The 23,809-nt window shown below is 44.4% G+C and overlaps 1 protein-coding gene across 3 annotated transcripts in view; it reads right to left on the bottom strand.

The window, feature by feature from the left end:
- The window catches only part of RNF19A (ring finger protein 19A, RBR E3 ubiquitin protein ligase), an 86,919-nt gene that overhangs the window by 2,085 nt on the left and 61,025 nt on the right, over positions 1-23,809 (bottom strand). For all 3 annotated transcript variants that reach the window (XM_073550448.1, XM_073550446.1, XM_073550447.1), the window contains 7 exons: positions 21,972-22,180; positions 19,718-19,862; positions 15,856-16,018; positions 14,340-14,454; positions 13,620-13,781; positions 11,579-11,792; positions 1,304-1,447 (listed from right to left, as the gene is read on the bottom strand). In XM_073550448.1, the coding sequence (XP_073406549.1) occupies positions 1,304-1,447; positions 11,579-11,792; positions 13,620-13,781; positions 14,340-14,454; positions 15,856-16,018; positions 19,718-19,862; positions 21,972-22,180 (1,152 nt within the window). The remainder of the gene's footprint in view (positions 1-1,303; positions 1,448-11,578; positions 11,793-13,619; positions 13,782-14,339; positions 14,455-15,855; positions 16,019-19,717; positions 19,863-21,971; positions 22,181-23,809) is intronic.

The raw sequence follows: 23,809 nt of genomic DNA, 5'->3' as shown, positions 1-23,809 counted from the left end.
GCGGTCACAGACCGCTCCTGTCGGCATTTCAGCTGGCTCTGCTGACATCACGTCGACAGAGCGGCGGCTTTGTTTTCGCTTTGTTCTGTTGATAGAATGAATTTGGAAGTCCCACCCTGATTGACAGCTGGCTCCCCGTTAGGCAGAGGGATCCAGCTGTCAATCAGAATGACGTCGGTAGTCCTGCCCCATCGACAGAACCAGAGTGCAGTTGAACAGAGCAAGCAGCTGAATCGCTGGCAGGAGCCATCTGTGACCGCTCTGTGCTGACAAATAACGGCGCCAGGCACAACAGCCAGGTAGGTAGATAGGGAATACCAGCCTGTTAGTGCTTAGGCACTTTTTTTGTCACAGAGTCCAGGATATCCCCATTAAAGGCCATTCAAGTTTTCCCAAAAGCAAGGCATGCAGAAATTTAAAGGGAGCTTTCAGGTGTTGGTGCTTATAGAGAAGATGTCAAACTGCCCCTTAAGGCATCACATGGATTGAAAATTCATGGACGGTGGCGGGGTTTCGGGCAGGAAACTACTAAATAATCTACTACTAAAATGATGTGATAAAAGTTCGGACTCGTTTGCTGACACAAAGTTTGAAATTCCCCGATTCTCATCACTCAGTCACATTATAGATTTAGTCACCCTGCAGGAGGGGAGCTCACTGTATAGAATGTACATTAAAAATCCATATACAGACCGGCCCCCCGGTGGGGTCACAAGGTGATTTAAACCCCATGAAGAGGCAGACAATTTTTCCTTTCCTTTTTTATTTTCTTTATTGCCTATCAAGATCCATAACTTTCTTATTTTTCCTTCAACATGAGGACTTGTACTTGGTCGAACTAGTTGTTTTTGAATGACACCATTCAAGTTGCAAAAAATGTATTGAAAAATTAGAAGAAAAAAAATACAAAATAGTGAAAATTCCTACTTCTATTTTGGGTTTTGTTTTTATGATAGTCATTTTGCGGTAAAGAAAAAAAAAAAGGATCATTGAGGTTTTGGGGATGCCAAATTTATATTTTTTTTTTTTTATTTGATTACTTAAGAAAATAAATAAATAAAAAATTAAAATTATTTTGAGGGATTTTTTTTTTTTGGTCGACCGTTGTAGGATGGCTTGTTTTTTGACAAGCTGTTACAAGATATGTTGACCTGCGGCAGATAGATTCGGAGTGTAAGGATACGCCCCTGTGACTGGTAACACCCCAGAGGAGCCAGAGGAATAACAGAGTTGTAAGGAAATGGCGTCTGAGTCTAAATCTCCCAGTAATATACATTATATGTACACACATTGAGGACTGTACCTGTCCAGCGGGATGTAGGAATTCAGGATGGACCCAGCCATGGCTTTGGTACTTGCATTGTCACTGACGGTTCCGAGGCTCACGGTGCCCGATTCTCCACTCAGACTGTACCTCTCCTTCTGAATGTCCGCTTGGACTTCCAGCCTGTACACAGGAGATGACAACATGTTAGGCAGTAGCCACTATATCCAGGACAGACATCAATCTACTAATCCAACATATCACAAGGAAAACTTATTTTTAGGCCTGTTGTTGCTTGTATAGCTATAAACCCCTGGACTAAGGCAACATTCCCATATACGTGTGCAGTTTGTTTGTTTTTTTTATTGGACAGGACACAGACCCATACACACATCGATGAATACAGTCTATGGCTGGCCATACATATTACACAGCCACTGACCAGATGCCTGAGACACCTCCAAACACCTGCACGCCCTGGGGAAGGGGCTAGTCAAGAGGCCCACAGAAGACATCAAATGGCCAGCTGGCCCTACCAAGATGAGTTGGTTTGGTGGATCTGATAATATCTATGGCCAGCTTCTTCCTACAACACAAGAGCTAACAAATAGCCATATTGGATCCAGCTGGATGGACACGTGGGTGGGTTGTGCTGCTGAAATAAGTCAATTCTACACAAATGATAAGGAAAAGGTTTTTGATTTACAAGGCGTTTCAAAAAAACAAAACAAAAAAAAACTGGAAAACATGATAAGAGATGGGTTTTTAGAGGCCAAAAATAGATGCCAAATTATAAAATTTAGGGCATCTAAAAACCCATCTCATGTTTTGCACATTTGTTTTTTTGCCTCGATAAAGAGGCTGGTATGGCGCTGAAACGCGTTGTGAAGAATTGATTTACTCCAGCAGTGCAATCCACCCACATGTCCATCCAATATCTCCTGCAGGATTTCTCCACCAGCCATGGGGCAGGAGCAGCTGTTTTTCTACATGCCTACATAGGGGTTGTGCCTGTGACTACCTCATCAGGTGAGCGACACCTGCACTCTCCTACTCTCCCTCCATAGGGTATCACCCCATTGTGCGCGCTGTTTCCCACTTCTAGTTTTACACAAGTGGCCATAATAGACACCCGAGACTGGCCTTACCATTTGGTGAAGATGTGCCACAGCCCTAGAAGCCTTCAGTCATGGCCAAAAGTTTTGAGAATGACACAAATATTGTTTTTTCACATGATCTGCTGGCCTCTGGTTTTTATGTGTGTTTGTCAGATGTTTTTATCACATACAGAAATATAATTGCAATCATATTATGAGTAGCAAAAGGATATATTGACAGTTAGAATGAGATAATGCAGCAAGTCAATATTTGCAGTGTTGACCCTTCTTCTTCAGGACCTCAGCAATACTCCCTGGCATGCTCTCAATCAACTTCTGGATCAAATCCTGACTGATAGCAGTCCATTCTTGCAAAATCAATGCTTTTATTTTGTCTGAATTTGAAGGTTTTTGTTTGTCCACCCGTCTCTTGATGATTGACCACAAGTTCTCAATGGGATTAAGATCTGGGGAGTTTCCAGGCCATGGTCCCAAAATCTCTATGTTTTGTTCCCTGAGCCATTTAGTTATCACCTTTGCTTTATGGCAAGGTGCTCCATCATGTTGAAAAAGGCATTGTTGATCGCCAAACTGCTCTTGGACGGTTGGGAGAAGTTGCTCTTGGAGGACATTCTGGTACCATTCTTTATTCATGGCTGTGTTTTTAGGCAAGACTGAGAGAGAGCCCATTCCCTTGGCTGAGAAGCAACCCCACACATGAATGGTTTCAGGATGCTTGACAGTTGGCATGAGACAAGACTGGTGGTAGCGCTCACCTGGTCTTCTCCGAATAAGCCGTTTTCCAGATGTCCCAAACAATCGAAAAGGGGATTCATCAGAGAAAATGACTTTACCCCAGTCCTCAGCAGTCCACTCCCTGTACCTCTTGCAGAATATCAGTCTGTCCATGAAGTTTTTTCTGGAGAGAAGTGGCTTCTTTGCTGCCCTCCTTGAGACCAGGCCTTGCTCCAAGAGTCTCCGCCTCACAGTGCGTGCAGATGCACTCACACCTGCCTGCTGCCATTCCTGAGCAAGCTCTGCACTGCTGGTAGCCTGATCCCGCAGCTGAAACACTTAAGAGACGGTCCTGGCGCTTGCTGGTCTTTCTTGGGCGCCCTGGAGCCTTTTTGGCAACAAGGGAACCTCTCTGCTTGAAGTTCTTGATGATGTGATAGATTGTTGACTGAGGTGCAATCTTTCTAGCTGTGATACTCTTCCCTGTTAGGCATTTTTGTGCAGTGCAATGATGACTGCACGTGTTTCTTTAGAGATAACCATGGTTAGCAGAAGAGAAACAATGATGCCAAGCTCCAGCCTCCTTTTAAAGTGTCCACCGGTCCTGTAGTGGGACGCAGCAATCGTAATAAAGTCATTACATTATTTCCATCCTAAAAATTCCCTGATCACTGGATTGGTATTATTGAAAAGTTGAAGCATTTTGGGTCCACAGAAACTCAGCCATGATGTAACAGACCACCTAGTTACAGAGTGGGGTCACAGAGTGCTGAGAAGTAAAAGGGCATAAGTCACCAACGCTCTGCTGACCCTATAACGCCAGCGTCCAGACCACCTCTGACATTATCACCACAAACACTGGAGTCGGGACCTTCATGACATGGGTTTATATGGCTGCATGTGAGCCTTACACCACAAAGCGCAATGAAGTGGTGTAAAGCCGCCACCACTGGACTCTGGAGCAGTGGAAATGTGTTCTGCGGATCACATCGGGCATTTAATGAATGAGTCCCAAGTAAGGCCATTTCCAGAATGTGACTTGCCTGACTGCGTTGTGCCGGCTGTAAAGTTTGGTGGAGGAGGAATAATGTTATGGGGTCACTATTCAGGGGTCCACTAGGCTCCTTAGTTCCAGGGAAGGGAAATATTAATGCATCAGCATACAAGACATTTTGTACAAATGTAGTTTCCAACTTTATGGTAAACTAGCTGAAGAGGCCGGAGTTGCCTAGGCATAGTAACTAACTGTGGTTCGTTATAACAAATTATAATATATATCTGAGTGTAGAGCCCCGCCCACTCCGCATAGCCACACTCACTCTAATATTCCACGTCAGCCAGAGCCACCGGGCTACTACCCCTAATATTGCACATCACCCAGTCAGCCAGAGCCACCGAACTACTACCACTAATATCCCACATCATCCCGTCAGAGCCACCGGACTACTACCCCTAATATCGCACATCATCCCGTCAGCCAGGGCCACCGGACTACTACCCCTAATATTCCACATCAGCCAGAGCCACCGGACTACTACCCCTAATATCCCACATCATCCCATCAGCCAGAGCCACCGGACTACTACCCCTAATATCCCACATCGTCCCACCAGCCAGAGCCACCGGACTACTACCCCTAATATCCCACATCATCCCGTCAGCCAGAGCCACCGGACTACTACCCCTAATATCCCACATCATCCCGTCAGCCAGAGCCCCCGGACTACTACCCCTAATATCCCACATCATCCTGTCAGGGCCAACATTGTCCGGTTGGCGCTGTTACACTGATTAAAATGATACCTGAGTTGGAGAAATCCAGTGTTTCTTTTTTTAATCTGTGTTTGAATTTTTAAGTTAATGAGATGCTTCATACCAGACAAAGAAGTTTAGAAATCTGTGCTCCCCCTGCAGTCTGTGTCAGAGGGTGGTCTGTGTCAGCACGGTAATAAATTGTGTTATTTCCAGCTTTACAGAAGGACGATAAAACCATAGAAATAATGAGAATAATAGGCCTCAGTTACCACAACTGTCTACAAGGAAAACTGTTGCTTATAGCAACCAATCACAGCTCAGCTTTCATCTTTTAAACAGCTCTGGTGAAATGAAAGATGGTTACTGATTGGTTGCTATGGGCAACACAGGTGGTGTACATGTTGTGGTCAAGAAGATGTGCCTATGAAATATATATATATTATATATTTATTATATATGTATGTATATTAGATATTTATTATACGGGGCTTTGCGTGTGGAGTGAGAGTGGCTATGCGGAGTAGGCGTGGCTTGATACACAGAAATAAATATATCTAATATATAAAGCTCAATGTGGGTGTGTGTGTGTGTGTGTGTGTGTGTGTGTGTGTGTGTGTGTGTGTGTGTGTGTGTGTGTGTGTGTCCAGGATTGGCATCCGCACCGTCGCAGCTACAGCCACAAAAATTTGGCACAGTCACACATCTGGACCCTGGGAGTGTCCTAAGCTATGTTGTGAGGTGAAATTTTAACCCCGCACGTTCCAATTCACCAAACAATTTTGCCCCTATCTATATAATGGGGAAAAAGTGTGTATCAAGCCCCGCCCCTCATTATGATGTCACAATGGTTGCCATGGTGACACTGATGTCATCATAGGTTGCAAGCCCCGCCGCTCATTATCATGTCATAATGGTTGACTATGGGATGGAGGATGTGTGATGGGTATATGGGCACTGGACTATGGGATGGAGGATATGTATGACGGGTATATGGGCACAGGACTATGGGATGGAGGATATGTATGATGGGTATATGGGCACAGGACTATGGGATGGAGGATATGTATGATGGGTATATGGACATGGGACTATGGGATGGAGGATGTGTGATGGGTATATGGGCACTCGACTATGGGATGGAGGATATTTATGATGGGTATATGGGCACGGGACTATGGGATGGTGGATAATTCTAATTTGCTATTACTGACCACAGCTAGTTACTATGCCCGGGCAGCACCGGGCTCTTCAGCTAGTCGAATATATAAAGCTCAATGTGGGTGTGTATGTGTGTATGTCCGGGATAGGCATCCGCACCGTCGCAGCTACAGCCACAAAATTTTGCACAGTCACACGTCTGGACCCCGAGAGCGTCATAGGCTACGTTGTGAGGCAAAATTTTGACCAAGCGCGTTCCAATTCACCAAACAATTTTGCCCCTATCTACATAATGGGGAAAAAGTGAAAGAAAAAGTGTCGGAGGCAAATTGACAGCTGCCAGATGTGAACAAGGGGGACGTAAAGAATGAGAGCGATGGCGCCAAAGAGTATATACCGTACAGTTGCCAAGGTGGGGCCCTGATATGGGATACTCACCACACACGGGGATATGAACACACACACAAAATGCGCCACACACTACCACGTGCTTCAACACATATACCACCCTCCGCACACATTTCACCACACATACACCAACCTCGCCACATACAGTCATATGTAAAAGTTTGGGCACCCCTATTAATGTTAACCTTTTTTCTTAATAGCAATTTTGGTTTTTGCAACAGGTATTTCAGTTTCATATATCTAATAACTGATGGACTCAGTTATATTTCTGGATTCAAATGAGGTTTATTGTACTAACAGAAAATGTGCAATCTGCAGTTAAACAAAATTTGACCGGTGCAAAAGTATGGGCACCTTTATCATTTTCTTGATTTGAACACTCCTAACTACTTTTTACTGACTTCCTGAAGCACTAAATTGGTTTTGTAACCTCATTGAGCTTTGAACTTCATAGCCAGGTGTATCAAATCATGAGAAAAGGTATTTAAAGTGGCCACTTGCAAGTAGTTCTCCTATTTGATTCTCCTAAGAAGAGTGGCATCATGGGCTCCTCAAAACAACTCTCAAATGATCTGAAAACAAAGATTATTCAACATAGCTTTTCAGGGGAAGGATACAAAAAGTTGTCTCAGAGATTTAACCTGTCAGTTTCCACTGTGAGGAACATAGTAAGGAAATGGAAGAACACAGGTACAGTTCTTGTTAAGCCCAGAAGTGGCAGGCCAAGAAAAATATCAGAAAGGCAGAGAAGAAGAATGGTGAGAACAGTCAAGGACAATCCACAGACCACCTCCAAAGACCTGCAGCATCATCTTGCTGCAGATGGTGTCACTGTGCATCGGTCAACAATACAGCACACTTTGCACAAGGAGAAGCTGTATGGGAGAGTGATGCGAAAGAAGCCGTTTCTGCAAGCACGCCACAAACAGAGTCACCTGAGGTATGCAAAAGCACATTAGAACAAGCCAGTTACATTTTGGAAGAAGGTCCTGTGGACTGATGAAACAAAGATTGAGTTGTTTGGTCATACAAAAAGGCGTTATGCATGCGCTGTATTGTTGACCGATGCACAGTGACACCATCTGCAGCAAGATGATGCTGCAGGTCTTTGGAGGTGGTCTGTGGATTGTCCTTGACTGTTCTCACCATTCTTCTTCTCTGCCTTTCTGATATTTTTCTTGGCCTGCCACTTCTGGGCTTAACAAGAACTGTACCTGTGTTCTTCCATTTCCTTACTATGTTCCTTACAGTGGAAACTGACAGGTTAAATCTCTGAGACAACTTTTTGTATCCTTCCCCTGAAAAGCTATGTTGAATAATCTTTGTTTTCAGATCATTTGAGAGTTGTTTTGAGGAGCCCATGATGCCACTCTTCATAGGAGAATCAAATAGGAGAACTACTTGCAAGTGGCCACTTTAAATACCTTTTCTCATGATTTGATACACCTGGCTATGAAGTTCAAAGCTCAATGAGGTTACAAAACCAATTTAGTGCTTCAGGAAGTCAGTAAAAAGTAGTTAAGAGTGTTCAAATCAAGAAAATGATAAGGGTGCCCATACTTTTGCACCGGTCAAATTTTGTTTAACTGCAGATTGCACATTTTCTGTTAGTACAATAAACCTCATTTGAATCCAGAAATATAACTGAGTCCATCAGTTATTAGATATATGAAACTGAAATAGCTGTTGCAAAAACCAAAATTGTTATAAAGAAAAAAGGTTAACATTAATAGGGGTGCCCAAACTTTTACATATGACTGTAAAAGTCAAAACACAAAAGTCACCACTCAAAACTCGCCACGCTGTCCCAGAGCTGTTTAAAAGATGAAAAATGAGCTGTGATTGGTTGCTATCAGCAACAGTTTTCTTTGTAGACAGTTTTGGTAACTGAGGCCTATTATTCTTATCATTTCTATGGTGCTATCGTCTTTCTGTAAAGCTGGAAATAACACAATTTATTACCGTGCCAACACAGACCACCCTCTGACACAGACTGCTGCGGGAGCCCAGTATCACACAGGATAGGATTAGATACACAGCTCAGCAGTCAGTATCACACAGGATAGGATTAGATACACGGCTCAGCAGACTGTATCACACAGGATAGGATTAGATACACAGCTCAGCAGTCAGTATCACAGGATAGGGTTAGATACACGGCTCTGCAGACGGTATCACACAGGATAGGATTAGATACATTGCTCAGCAGTCAGTATCACACAGGAGAGGATTAGATACACGGCTGAGCAGTCAGTATCACACAGGAGAGGATTAGATACACGGCTCAGCAGTCAGTATCACACGATAGGATTAGATACACTGCTCAGCAGAAAGTATCACACAGGAGAGGATACTTGGGTAATCGTTTAGTTAATTTGTGTTGCAAATCTGCAGTGTTGAATATATGATGTGAAGTGTTTTTATGTGCATCATTATAATTTGTTATAACTAACCACAGTTGGTTACTATGCCCGGGCAACGCCGGGCTCTTCAGCTAGTGTATATGTATGTGTGTGTATATATCTAATATATAAAGCTCAAAGTGTGTATGTGTGTGTGTGTGTGTGTGTGTGTGTGTGTGTGTGTGTGTGTGTGTGTGTGTGTGTATGTCCGGGATAGGCATCCGCACCGTCGCAGCTACAGCCACAAAATTTGGCACAGTCACACGTCTGGACCCCGAGAGCGTCCTAAGCTATGTTGTGAGGCGAAATTTTAACCCCGCGCGTTCCAATTCACCAAACAATTTTGCCCCTATCTACATACTGGGGGAAAAAGTGTGTGAGCGTCAAGCCCCGCCCCTCATTATGATGTCATAATGCCCCTATTTGCATACTGGGGAAGCAGTGTGTGCGTATCAAGCCCCGCCCCTCATTATGATGTCACAATGGTTGCCATGGCGACGCTGATGTCATCATAGGTTGCAAGCCCTGCCGCCGCTCATTATGATGTCATAATGGTTGACTATGGGGCACGGGACTATGGGATGGAGGATGTGTGATGGGTATATGGGCACTGGACTATGGGATAGAGGATATGTTTGACGGGTATATGGGCACGGGACTATGGGATGGCGGATATGTATATGGGCACGGGACTATGGGATGGAGGATGTGTGATGGGTATATGGGCACTTATATGGGCACTGGACTATAGGATGGATGATATGCAAGACGGGTATATGGGCACGGGACTATGAGATGGCGGATGTCTATGATGGGTATATGGGCATGGAACTATGGGATGGAGAATATGTATGATGGGTATATGGGCATGGGACTATGAGATGGCGGATATGTATGATGGGTATATGGGCACTCGACTATGGGATGGCGAATATGTATGATGGGTATATGGGCATGGAACCATGGGATGGAGAATATGTATGATGGGTATATGGGCATGGGACTATGGGATAGAGGATGTGTGATGGGTATATGGGCACTCGACTATGGGATGGAGGATATGTATGATGGGTATATCGGCATGGGACTATGGGATGGAGGATAATTATAATTTGCTATAACTAGCCACAGTTAGTTACTATGCCCGGGCAGCGCCGGGCTCTTCAGCTAGAGTGTATATATATATATATATATATATATATATATATATATATATATATATATATATATATATATATATATATTTGTTTGGGGAGGGCCCCTTGCTGTTCCCCATGACTAGCCGGAGCCCCGACCTCAACCCCATCCAACACCTTTGGGATAAAGTAGACCGGAGATTGAGACCCCGGTAGCTCTTCTCCAACATCATTATCTGACCTCACAAATGCTCTTTCAATTGAATGGGCTAAAATTCAAAGTCACCTCTAAAATTTTGTAGAAATCCAAAAAAGGTGTGGGAATGGGGAGACCCAACTCTGTTACTGCCTACAGATTTAAGAATGGGATGGCATAAAATCTCCAGTAGGTGTAGGCTTACAGCGTATTTTCATTCTCCTATACGAGAATAACTTGGTCACATAAAATAAGAAAAAAAAAAATGAAGCAACTGTGTAAATTTGTAAAACTCAACTGTTTTGGGTTCACAGCCCCAGTGCAGACACTGTGTAGTTCCATCCTTACACAAGCTGTGTAGTCTGCTCCTGAATTACTTTACTTCATCTGCTCCTATTCTACTGTAGAATAGTAAAAAGCAGAGAACCTGCAGCCCAGCTCCGATAAGCGACATTCTCAGGGTGCCCACTCCACTTCTGCCATAAAACATAGTGCAGCCTTGGTTTCTAGTCGAGGAGTTTCTGCTTTATTTTTTTCACCATTGACTATACCTTAAATCTAGTATATGGAAAAGAAAATGATTTGGCACTTGCTTACCATTAGAGATCTGCCAAATAATCTGGAATCTTACAAGACCGGGGGCAGAAGACAGAACACACACCAAACTAGTAGGAAGAAAAACTATCTCCCAAATCTGGCTGACATCCATGCTTCCATAACTGGCCATTAATATGTGCTCAGACACCGCGTGCCCGCACACTGGCCTCACCATGGTCTCTCTCTGCTCCTCATGGGCGGGGCTCTCTCTCCTCTACCAGTCACTCAATGCATTTTCTTTATTAATGCAGATTATGCATTTTATTTTACACAGCACCCTGGGGCACAATAAAATAAATCGATCTCAACTAACATATGCTGTGAAAACATATCCATAATTTATGGGTCACCATGCATACCACTAGCATGTAGTTTCTTCCAGACCAATGACTTGCTGCATGTAGCGTTAGTTAGTGGTCTTTATCCTGTAATTGTGTCCGTACATCCAAAGGACCCCAGTGGTGAGTGACATAGCTGCCCCTAGTCAGTGCTTTGTATCCGTGGCTGAAGCGGTGGCTTCTAGTTATGGCATTACTGTTCTGATCCTTCCAACACCACATGGAAGCCTCTGGTTAGACTAGACCTACACCGAATCAAAGAAATAAATAAACACAGGACAGAAGGGGGCAACCAGTGTGCACGGGTAGTAATGAGGACCACCTCACTAGCTTTCCATCTGCTCGCTTGGTCCCATTCACACTGAATTCTCCTATTATCATCCCTTTTGTAATAAAAGCTTATGAAATGTCTAGAATCTGTCAAGCACTATTTTATTGACGTTCGCCACGGCACAGCTTTGAGCATTTTCATTGTCGGGGTGCCATATTTACCTATTAAAACAATTCACCATGGCGCTTCCGGAGAGGCTGCCAGTAATGCTAGCCCCAGCCAATGCCATGGTGCTGGCGGTTTCACTCAGATTGTCTCGGATGGCGCCAATTCTATCCATGTGACTTCCACTGGCGCTCAGGCTGCCCGTCATTCCTCCTACGCTTCCTTCCCCGATGCTGGGGTTGTGACGAGCTTCTGCCACAGACGTAGTATCTAAATGAGTGACATGAAATAAAGTGTTAGGGTAAGACAAAGAATGGCCAGTTGTCACAGATGGCGATCTGATGCCCAGGCTGCCACAACACCGACAAAAACATTACCGAAGAGATTATAAGGAAACGATATCAACGATGCCGGGGCGTAACGAGACAATCAGTGCAATCTAGCATCGGTAATAAAAGACAACACCAGACTCTGCCAAAGTACACAGACAGCAGGAAGCGCAGAGGGAAAACTACATTTCTTCCCCGAGATCTGGCCTGTAAATTGCATAAACAGGAGCCTGTGCCGTGCACTTTTGTAGCACAGGAAAGGTACGATGTGCAAACAGAAGAAGGACCCCCTTGTTATACGGGACCCCGGTGTCCAGGAGATAATCACATACCATAACCTCTTCATTCTAATCTTTGGGTATTCATCCAATATATAAGGTTATGTGGCAGAGAAAGGTGGGTAAAAAAAAGAAAAAAAAAAAAGGGGGGCTGGTGGGTTCAGACACCGGGAGAGCATCCATCGTCATAAAGGCGTCCCGGGGAACATTGTCATAAAGGGGCCACTTAGGTGTTGAAACGATCGGATATTACAGCAGGACCTTCTTCTGCGTTGTAGATGAAGGTGAGAAAATCACATCGGTCACATTAGCTCTTTTGGCAACAATGATTTCCAGAAGAAAAGGACTCAATAGAAATGACCCCTTTAGCACGGCTAAGAGACTTCTATCATTGAAATCAATGACCGTTTGGGATATCAGAAACATCTTCGCAGCTCAAAGCTCTGTATACTGAGGTATCAGAGGTCATCTCTCATGTCTGGCAAGTAATACAATAATATGGGATATTCTGACGGCCATCATCTTATATCAGAGCGCGCTTATTCTGCTGCGGATCAGGGACCTGACAGAGAAGATCTGTCTGACACAACGGGCGCAAGGTGCAAACATCTGACCGTTTGCAGAGTGACATAATGTTATTATTTGTTTTCTCGGCCAGGAGATTCTTGGCTGGTTTAAGTCTGGAAATATTCTCCTGACATGGAGAACTTTGGATCTTATAATCTCCCATAAAAGGAAAGATTAACTACCATACCAGGCCTGCACACAGGGGTGAAACTGCCCCCATTCACCCCCAGGGGGCAGCATTGTACCTGTAAATCGTTAAAAAGGATGAAAAGAAAAAAAGTGAAACAAAAGGGAGAGAAAAAGAAAAAAAAGGGGGGGAGGAAAGAAAAGGGAGAGAAAGGGGAAGGGGGCGAAAGAGGGAAAAAGTAGGAAAAAGAAAAGGGGGGGGGGGAAGGGGGAAAAGAGAAAAAAGGAAAGTGGGGGAGAAAAAAAAGAGGAGAAAAAAGGGGGAGAAAAGAAAGGGGGAGAAAAAAGAAAGGGGGGAGAAAAAAGAAAGGGGGGAGAAAAAAGAAAGGGGGGAGAAAAAAGAAAGGGGGGAGAAAAAAGAAAGGGGGGAGAAAAAAGAAAGGGGGGAGAAAAAAGAAGGGGGAGAAAAAAGAAAGATGGAAAAAGGGCGAGAAAAAAGTGGTAGAAAAAGAAAAAGGGAGGAGTAAAAGACAAGGAAAAACAAAAGGGGAGCAAAAAAAAAGGGAAAGCTTATTTCTATATAACCTGTCTCTCTCTCTCTCTATACACACACACATTCATTTACATACTTTTAACCAACAAGTATCACGACCACTTGGAGACAGCCAACTCTCCATGGTCCTGTGCAGAGTTAAGTAGTCGCCCTGTATAACCACAGAACCTCTGCAATTTATAAAGGAACATGATTTTCTAGCCAGCGTTACCAGTCTATTAAACAGAGATAACGGAGTTCTCACCTGCCGCAGTATTCACTCCACCAACATTGATATCATTCTCATCATCAAACTCTATCCGCACTCCTTTCCCATTCCCGGCTGACACCCCGCAGCCTCCGCTTCGGCATAGTGATATTGGGACTACTCCATAGACATAAGCCAGCATTATAGGCACTCCGATACCTGAAAAAGCAACATCGACTCATTATTGCTGTGGCCTGACACGAGCAAACAGACACAGTAGATTGGGAGATTGCACTGGATGCAGCTGCCTTACACAAAACTAACATCATTCAGGAAAGCGGCAGAGCAGGTTCACTCTTATAACATGCAAAATGTAAGAGTCTTGTGTGGCAGCGAATGTTCTATACTGAGTATATACTGAGCCGTATACACCTCTGTATAAAATAGCACAGACTGTATTCCTGGTCAAATGAGACCAAAACGACACTCTCGGCCACTATCGGGTGCATGGCGGCCTTTGACGCAAGTTGGGAAACCGCTAGGTTTTGCGTTGGTATTCTGAATTCCCGCCCTTATTCTACAAACTTAGAAATCCCTAATTTACATCTATTTACGCCAAAGGTAATGCCCTCGTTTTTTTCCCTGGAATTTTGACTCAATTGCAACAAAATGGTGCTTCATTACAAAAATTGTGCGCACATTGTGGCAAAAAACAAACAAAAAATAAAGTCAACCGTGACGTGCGTGAAGTCGCTAATAATGGCGGACACCCCTCACCTACGGTTACAGCAGCAACAACTGGGGACACGATGACGGACAAGGTGACGCCGCCGGCTATCGCCAGATTTCTCTTGTGCTTTGAAATGTCTTTACCTTCGTAGCGATTGTGAATCTGTGCAAAATAAAGTCATGGTAATTAAAAACACAGCAAAGTAATAAAAGCCAGTAATATCACATCTCTGTGTCAGAAGTCGCATACACCAGAGATACAGCAGCGACCGGAGAAATCTCTGTGCTGCACTTCTGCTTTCTAGCCGCTCTGAACTTTTTATATCCAGCCTTATCATTAAAGTGAATGATCAATATGTCCAAACAAATACATTAAGGGCTCTTTAATATAACGGATGTAACACCTATCCTGGCTGCAGGTAACGTCCAGGATAAAGAAGAGATCCGTGGAGAAATACAACTTTAATACAGTGCCCCTTATATATTGATTGCTACATTTACAATATCCTTTAGCATATTTCTGGTCTAGCGTCCCCTTCATGAGACATTCCCTATTTTCATTTATTCTTGTGATTTTACTATGAATAATAAAGATTGAGGTTTTTATTTCTATATAGATCTCGTGTCTGGACACTACCTGGAGCCAGAATAGGTGTTAAATTAAAAAACCTTTATCTAGTAAATGGTTAATGAAGATGAAATGATGAGAATTTTGAATTAAGGCTACTTTCAGACTTGCGTTAGGAGGCGCAGCGCAGGGCCGCTGCTAAGCTCTGCCCCCGGCCGCGCCTCCTCCGGTCAGCTTCCCCTATGGGCGCATGACGCTGCATGCGACCGGCGTACCCTATATTTAGCGTTGGGTACGCTGGCATGCTTTTGCCGCGCATCCGCCCTTTTTGCGCTGCGCCGGCATGCGTTTTAAAACGCAGTGTTGCATTTGTGTGTGCTTGGCGCAGCGCAAAAAGGGCGCATGTGCCGGCAAAAACATACCAGAGCACGGCCAGCGCACCCAACGCTAAATATAGGGTACGCCGGTCGCATGCAGCGTCATGCACCCATAGGAGGAGCTGACCGGAGGAGGCACGGCTGGGGGCGGATCTTAGCGGCGGTCCTGCGCCTCCTAACGCAAGTCTGAAAGTAGCCTAAGCTATATTTTCCAATAATGGCTCCTTTTTTGGTGTACATGTACCCTTTTTTTGTGCATTAATATGCCAAACAACCACCCCCTCCATGGAATGGCAGGCTGTGAGTGGTTGTCTCATCGGCATTTTTGCACCTGTGTTAGATGGGTCCACTGCATCCTGTTAGTGCACTGGTTTGGAGGCCTGGGCAGGTAAACATCTCTACCTTTATACCCATCAACTTATTTTAGGCAACAACAATAAATAGCAATTGAAATTGTTTGCGTTTTAAGAGAGTGCATGGCCGGGACATCGCGCACGGCCGCTCTGTCGTATGGACCAAGTGAAGAAATGGGGGGCCAGGTTGTCACATGGGTGGGATATCATAGGCATAATATATTCTCTATAGCCAAAAAAAAAACAAACAAATAAAAAGGACCTACCTTCCTTCCCACATAGACAGGGATACCAATAATCATAGCAGGAATGGCAATCCCGGCTATCAGGGCAATGCCTACAGGGGCCCCGACAAGGGTCCCCAGCTGCCACAGGATCTTCTTCTTTCTGCTCCATGGCTTCTTTCCCCAAAATGTACATCCTGAAGGACTGGGAGACAAATGGTACAAGTGAGTGATGGAGACATGTAGTATGTATGTACACACAGGCAAAGGCTTCAAAAGAATGCAGAAAGTCAGGAAAATCACTACAATACATGTACTTCTACCCCACGTTAACTCTTATTGTATTACCGGATATGATTGGTAAAAATAGGACAAGACTTCTCGCAGTGGCACCAAAAATCTATAAAAAAAAAAGTTCTCTCACTTAAGAATGGGATGTGAATGGTCATTGGATTCTGTCCACGCTAGATTTAGTTTCATCCTATGTCACGTTGTCATGCAGCCTTACCCATCATCTTTTTAAATAAGTTAAAAATTGCAAAATGAGTATAATAACAACCAGTCTTTTTCAATTTAATTTAAATTAACAATACTTTCTATTCTCAAGAACGGAGACAATTTTTAATGCAAAAGTGTTAACTGTGTTACCGACCACCTCTGCAGGCTATCAGCGATGGCCAGTCTCCTAGGTTCTTTGCTACAGAACCTGCAAGCGCTGCTCTTCCGCTTACCGCAGCGGCTACACTCCTCTGCAGAGGCGAATCTGCTCCTGCTCAGCATTGGAGACCGCAGGAGCCTGTGGCACAGATATGCTGCTGGTCTGAACTGTCAATCATCAGGAGGGCACCACCCCTTCCCACCAAGCAGGAGGCAGGGGAGCGGTGTGCTCTTGAATAATTAACATGGGACAACTCCTAAGTTTGGTCCTTGTCTGTGCTGAAGAATCCAGAGTCTTCTTTACAGCATTTAACCCTTCAAATGCTGCTGAGTTTCGGTTTCTTATTGTCCTAGGAGGTGGTGCTGATCTGAACTATCAATCATCAGGAGCACACCGCCTTTTCCAACCAAGCAGGAGGCAGGGGAGCTCTGCGCGCTTGAAGAATTATAATAGGACAACTCCTTTTAAGTTTGGTCCTTGTCTGCTCTGTGAAGAATCCATAGTCTTTTTGACCCTTTGAATTCTGGTGAGTTTTGGCTGCTTATTGGCCTAGAGGGTGGGGGTGTCTTGTCATGGCATTAAAGCTAAAGTACATGGATCAACCCATTGACCGTAACAGCTATGTCACGTGCAGCGCATCTGTACAGTATGGTAGTACAGATACAAAAGCACAGTAGATATCCAAAGGGGTGATATCTAAAATCCACTGCTGCTGGAAACTGACTGTTGGATTCACAGAGAAAGACGGAATAAAAAAGAAGTCCTGTGGTTTTTGGCGCTTTTTCTGTATTCGACTATAAAGAACGTGATCTCAAAATAGCTGTCGTGCTTTTCAGTTTTTATTTAACCTGCACGATTCTGGGCAACAAAAACTATTAGATTCGTGAAGGACACAGCGGGAACAATGCTGTAAACAGGAGCGGACCGGCTATAAAGTGCCAGTCACGTAGAGCACGAAAAACAACAACAAAAAGGATCTGAACTCAAACTCAGATTTGTACCTTTTTTTCCTCACTTTCACGTACGAGGAAGTGAAATATTTTAATCTTCGCGTTTCTAGAGGTCGGGAGTTTCTCTAGGAGTCAGTGGAAGCGTTGTATTGTGCCTGCAAGTAAATGAGGCCCACAGGCACCACGTCACCTCCCGGCACATTCTTCTCTACATGTCTGATTTTGGCAGCGCATGAGTCATTTCTTCTGAAGTACAAGAAAGTGCGAATGCTGAAGTGCAAACTTCCTTATGCTGTAAAGAGTAAGCACAGATGTAGGCGCACGGTGCGCACCAGGACGGCAGGGTGCCGAGGGCAGGTGGCGTTGCTGACTTTTCCAACTTTATCAAATCAGTAGCTTGTGACCAAAGAGATGGATTGGACCCAGCATTCTCTTAGGGCACACAGAGCTTTGAGAATTTTTTTTGGAGTGGGTCTGCTCCCCAAAAAAATCCCTGAAAAAGAACACTCAAAAATGCTTGAAAAAAACATCCCATTTCAACAACCTTTTGTTCATATGTTCAGTTTTTTTTTGCATTTAAAAAAATAAATAAAAAAAGACAGTGCACGCAACTTCTTTGGGGTTTCATGATGTGACCTACCAGAAACTTAGGCACCATCCAAACCAGAAGGTGGAGAGAAAATTCTCTAAAACCATTTTTTTTGAGCGTTTCGGTATCGCTTTTTCCGGTGTTTTTTTTTTTGGAGCAGAATTATGTTGCGTACTTGAAGGAACATGGATTTCAAAAACTTCTCTGGGCCATACTTTACCTTTTTTGCCTCCACATCAGATAATATTAGGAGAGAAAGTCCCCTTAATTGCCCTTAGTCCATGACCCCTTAGGGCAGTGTTCCCCAACTCCAGTCCTCAAGAGCCACCAACTGGTCACGTTTTCAGGATTTCCTTTAAAATTGCACAGGTGAACACAAAAGACAGGGAGGAGTCTCTCTGCGAAACTTTTCTCTTTATTACAGGGCGGCCCAGATTGCCCAGCTGGCAGGGGTCAACGCAGAACAACACGCCCCCATCTGGCCACAAATAGAAAACTCACAGATAGCACCTTATTCCTTGGAGAGCCTAATCTGGGCCACAGGACCCTTACCGAAGGATCTGGCTTTACATTCACCGTACACTTTTCACTCCCTGCGTCTCTGGAGGGCAAATAGATTCCAATTCGCACTACAATCTCACCTCTCCCCACTCTTAAATCTGTTTAATAACCCCATGTTTCCGCCAGGAATTACGTCTCGGAATCACATGTGGTGGCAGCAGAATAAATTAACTAGGCTGCAAAATTTATTGACTCACTTTAAACTAATGTCAAAACAAGAGTTGGTTGCAAAATATCAAGTCCCGAGGTCTGAGGCTTCAGCAAAAAATGAGAAATTGCCGTAGTTCCCATCGTGTTTTCCTCCGTAGCACTTTCCCTCCCCATTCTGTTAAGACTAGACTAGTCATGTTATATTTTGTTTTTCTACAAGTATTTAAAAATTAAGATAACGAAGTCAAGGATAACGTCATAACATAGTGTTTTTTCCTATGTACTTCCCCCTGCGAGGGGATCCTTGTACTCTAATGTGAATGTATTTCATGTTTAATGAGGTTTCCTTTTCAATAAAACCGTTGAAACTAAAACTGCACAGGTGAGATCTGCTCACCTGCGCAGGAAATAATTCCACCACCTGAGCAATACTGAGGAAATCCTTAAAACCTGACCTGTTGGTGGCTCTTGAGGACCGGAGTTGGGGAACGCTGCCTTAGGGTATACGCGAGTTGGTCACAGACATACGGAAGCCAATGAACGTGTAAATTTTTTTTACTACACACCAATCACTTGCAGTACAGAAAAAAAACCTTAAAAAATGAGTGCACTTGCTAGCTGTCCTGGCAGATTCTGCACATCAGGCTCCCCGAATTACAAGGAGCAGAGAACGTGTATAAGTTTCGGATCTTGTTGGATTCAATTCCTCTGTGTAAACATAACTGTGCCTCGTCAGACTATGAGATGGCATATCGCTGCAGTGCCGGCAGCCAAAATCAGTGCCAACCTAACGTAGCTTCAGCTGGAACTTAGAAGCTCCTCGATCTATGTAAGCAAGTTTTACCAGGGCACAAAAAAATGAGTAGCTTTAAAACCCAAAATATAAACTTCGACATTAGACGGCGCATGTTAATGTCACTGGCTCCATGCATACATGGCTGCAATGTGACACGTCGTGATAATCCAGACGCAGTGACGGTGCAGCCACGTGCTTACCTGAGATAATGCAGATCTGAGATCTCCTTCATGCAGAGCCAGCAAAACTCACAGCCGCACACGGCGCACGTCATGTGGTTGCAGCTCCCATCGTTCATCTTTATAATATAGGCAGCACATCTTGGGCAAGGCTTGATATCATCAGCTAATCATGCGGGAAAACAAAATGAGAAAAAGGGCTATTAGATTAACACGACTGTATTTCAGGCCTTAAAATTTTTTATTTTTTTTTGCAATTGGGCGTTTACAGGATTTTTTTCCCTGCACTTTACAAGCTGTAAAATTAGTTAACTAGGAATCCATCAGCGAGTGCCCTCTGACCTTCTCATTAAGACCTTCTCTGTTTCTGAGCTCCTCTTAGGTGATTTATGACCACATCAAACTTCAGCCCAACTTTGATGTGGCTTGTGGCCATATATCAGCTAAGAACAGAAATAACAGAAATACAAGTTACAATCACAAAGGAAGCTTACTGATGGATCCTAAGGTAATGTATTCGGCAGCCAGCAATATGCAGGAAAAAAAGAGCTTGTAAAAGCAAAACAGTGCATTTGAAAAAAAAATAGATAAATAAAACTCAATTGCACATATTTTTAGTCCAAAATACATGGATTTAAATAAAAACAAAGTTCCCTCAGGGGTCCATATTAGTGATGGGCGAGTATACTCATTACTCGAGATTTCCCCAGTATGCTTGAGTGATCTCCAAGGATTTGGATGTGCCCGGAGATTTACCGTATTTTACACATTTTAAGACGCACTTCTTTCCCCCAAAATTTTGGGGAAATGGTGGTGCGTCTTATAATGCATATATACCTTACCGATGAGTGGGTGCCCGGCGGTGCTGCTGGGTTCTCCGATGGTGTGTGTGTGTGGGGGGGGCTTTGCCAACATTTTGTGAAAGGCCAGAGCCTCCCACAGAATCCGTGGTTTCCTGTGCGGTGGACTCCAGGAAAATGGCTGCTGGGGGCGGCACATGCGCAGATGGAGATCTCGATATAAAGATCTTGGGAGATGAGATTTCAGCACTGAGATGCTGAGATCGCCATCTGCGCATGCGCCGCCCCCCAGCAGCCATTTTCCTGGAGTCCACCGCACAGGAAACCACGGAACTGTGGGGGGCCTCTGGCGTTTCACAAAATGGAATGGGATGCAGTAGTGCCGGGCACTCCAGCAGCAGCGCCGGGCACTCGCAGCGGCGCACTGCACATCGGACACCTTCTCATCCCAGCCTGTGGCCTGCAGCATCACCCCATTCCTGCGTCTCCAGCAGCGACCCTGGGACCCAGCTTCACCGCAACCACCACCCCCAGTAAGCAATAAGACGCATGGATTAGAAGAAGCACCACCGTTTTATTAAAAAAAAAAAATTTGCTTCCTATTTTTCTCATCAAAATTTGCGTCTTATAATCTGGAGAGTCTTCTTTATAGTCCGAAAAATACGGTAGCTTCTGTCTCCGTAGCTGCATGATTTGCGGCTGCTAGACAGCCTGAATACATGTGGGGATTAGGCCAGGTTCACATAGCGTTAACACAGTCCGTTCAACATATAGCGTTGACGGGCTGCGTTAATGCTATAGCATAACATGATATGCGCTATGCTATACCGCTAGCGCTTATGATTCATCAGCGATAGCAGTGACGGAGCCTCAGACGCTGCAGGCCATGTCCAAGACTCCGTCAGTGCTTGACGGCACATCGCGAATGCGTGCCGCTTTATGGCATACATCGCGATGCACCACATAATGGGGTTGAATGGCAGCGTTAACGGACTGCGTTACACCCTGTTATACCACGGTGTAACGCAGTCAGTCAACGCTATGCCAAAAACGCAGTGTGACCCCAGCCTTACCTAACAAACAGGCAACCCCGACATGCATTCAGGCTGTCTAGCAGTCGCAAATCATGCAGCTACAGCGACAGAAACTAAATCTCCGAGCACATCCAAATACTTGGAGATCAGAAAGTAACAGAAAAGTAATCGATGTCACTGAATCACAGGAATGGATTTACAGAAGGAAGATTGTATGCTGGTGCTCTGGGCTCGGTGCCAGCGCGACGTGTACTAAGGAGACATCTTTACACCGCCCGGCGCTGATCTGCTGAGTTCATGAGATAATCAGCTGGTACAATGAGAAGAAATAATAGAGCTCAGTGTCGCAGACACACTGCCACAACACCCCAGAACAAGCGCCTTTCTATGAAACCAGTACATTTCCGCTCATAAACAAAAGGGGAAAATGAGAGCAGATACCTGCAGCTCCAGATTCCTGGCTGTAACTGATGGATGATGACCGGATTGTCCTCAGGCGCAGGCTTTGAGCCCGCTCTTGCCGTGCAGCATCACATGTCTGGTTCGGGTGCCATATCTGCTTGCAATGGTAGCAGAACTCTGTTCCGCATCCGTCACGACCGCAGGTTAACTTTGGGCAGCTGGCACATCCGAAAGCGATGACGGCGTATCTGGAGGGCAAAATATTACTGGTGAGACGCCATAGTGACACTAAAGAGAGGAGCCGTCATCTCTGCCGGACATATCGGAGAGTACATTACTGTAAAATAACAATTCTGGGGAATTTTTTCTTATAATAGGCATTGTGCTTTTCCTCTGTTATTCCTCATGGAAATGAGTAGATGCGCTGACAACCACTGTCCTTTTCAAAAGGAGCAAGTCTGTGTAGAATCTGAGAATTAAATCTTAATTTCCAGGAGGAATTACAGAGGAATAGCGCCAAATGCTCCAGAACAGCAGTGCAACAATAATTACTAACTATACATAAAGGATATATGTTTATAATAAAGACTTACTGTATCAGTGATTGCAAAATTGCTACTCTGTTCAAGGTCCTGCTCCGACCCCAGCGCCCCTCTCCAGGACTGTGCCAAGGGAGCAATGATCATGTGCGGGGTATTAGAAAGGAAAGGGCAACCTGTGCCACAATCCCAGGATCGCTGGGGTTACATGCCGCCTCTTTAGCCATACCTGTGACTAATGGTGACCCTGTATTGAGATAACTTCACTTATGGCGGTGGCTTATTTCCGGAACAACAAAGGTAGTGGGCATTCAAATTTAACATGTCCGACCCTTCCATTAGCCCCGACGTCATCTGTCACACTGGATACGGATGGTCCCTATACATATGATAACACAGACGGCTACACCAAAATCATCCGACTACTATCTAGTGTTTATGGGGGCCTTAAGAACTTGCCCAATATATTGGATTTGATCAGATCCATCCCAAGTATGGCTATAGCTGCCACATATCACATCTCCTTTATATGCTGGGCTGATTAGCCTCCTGTGTAATGACCTCCATCATATATTTAGGTGTCACATACTGTATTAAGTGGTGGAATTCATGTCACACACCCAGGAGTTCAGGAGTTCATACAGGGTTTTGTTATATCCGGCTCCTTGTTGCCAGGAACAGGGATGAGCCCTAACCATTTCCAAAGAAATTCCTTATCCGGAAGCGTATCATTACTGAATATACTACATGTCGGGTTGAATTTTAATATTTTTGTGTCCTATAAAGCGGTCGTATTTTTTTTCCAACATTTGGCCAAGAAGCACATGAGAAAAATCTATGTAGATCGGCTGATGCGAGTTCTCAGAGTATCATGGACTAGGATTTCCTGGACCTCAACCACTACATTAGCATATATGATATAGCCATCCAGCGAGGGGCAGCGATCGATCTGCTCTCCCGTCTATTTTTCTATGATACAAGCACTTCACTATGGTCGTTTTGTTATCCAATTTAGTACAAAAAAATAAAAACTAACAGGTCCAGTGATTAAACTTTCTGGTAATCTGGCACCTCGGCCAGAAAAGTGAAATGCGAGTCTATATTTGGAGTGAGAATGTGTGTTACAGATGGCCTGTCTCCTGACGTGTCCGCTTCAGTAAATACTTGTGATCCCTGTTATGTAACAATTCTGGAGCACATTTTCTCATACGTTTGTGTGGTGCTGTTGCTCTGTTACGCCTCTTGGAAATAAAGGAAAAAAATTGACATCTAGGTGTTAGCAGTTGGGGGTGTGTCCCTACAGGGTCTCATACTGTCAGCTCCGATTGGTCATTATCA

The sequence above is a fragment of the Dendrobates tinctorius genome, unplaced genomic scaffold, assembly GCF_039654945.1.
Source record: "Dendrobates tinctorius isolate UK_male_01 unplaced genomic scaffold, ASM3965494v1 ptg000165l, whole genome shotgun sequence".
In the NCBI taxonomy this organism is placed as follows: domain Eukaryota; kingdom Metazoa; phylum Chordata; class Amphibia; order Anura; family Dendrobatidae; genus Dendrobates; species Dendrobates tinctorius.
The sequence above is the reverse complement of the archived record's forward strand: the minus strand, read 5'-3'. Positions and strand labels throughout refer to the sequence as shown.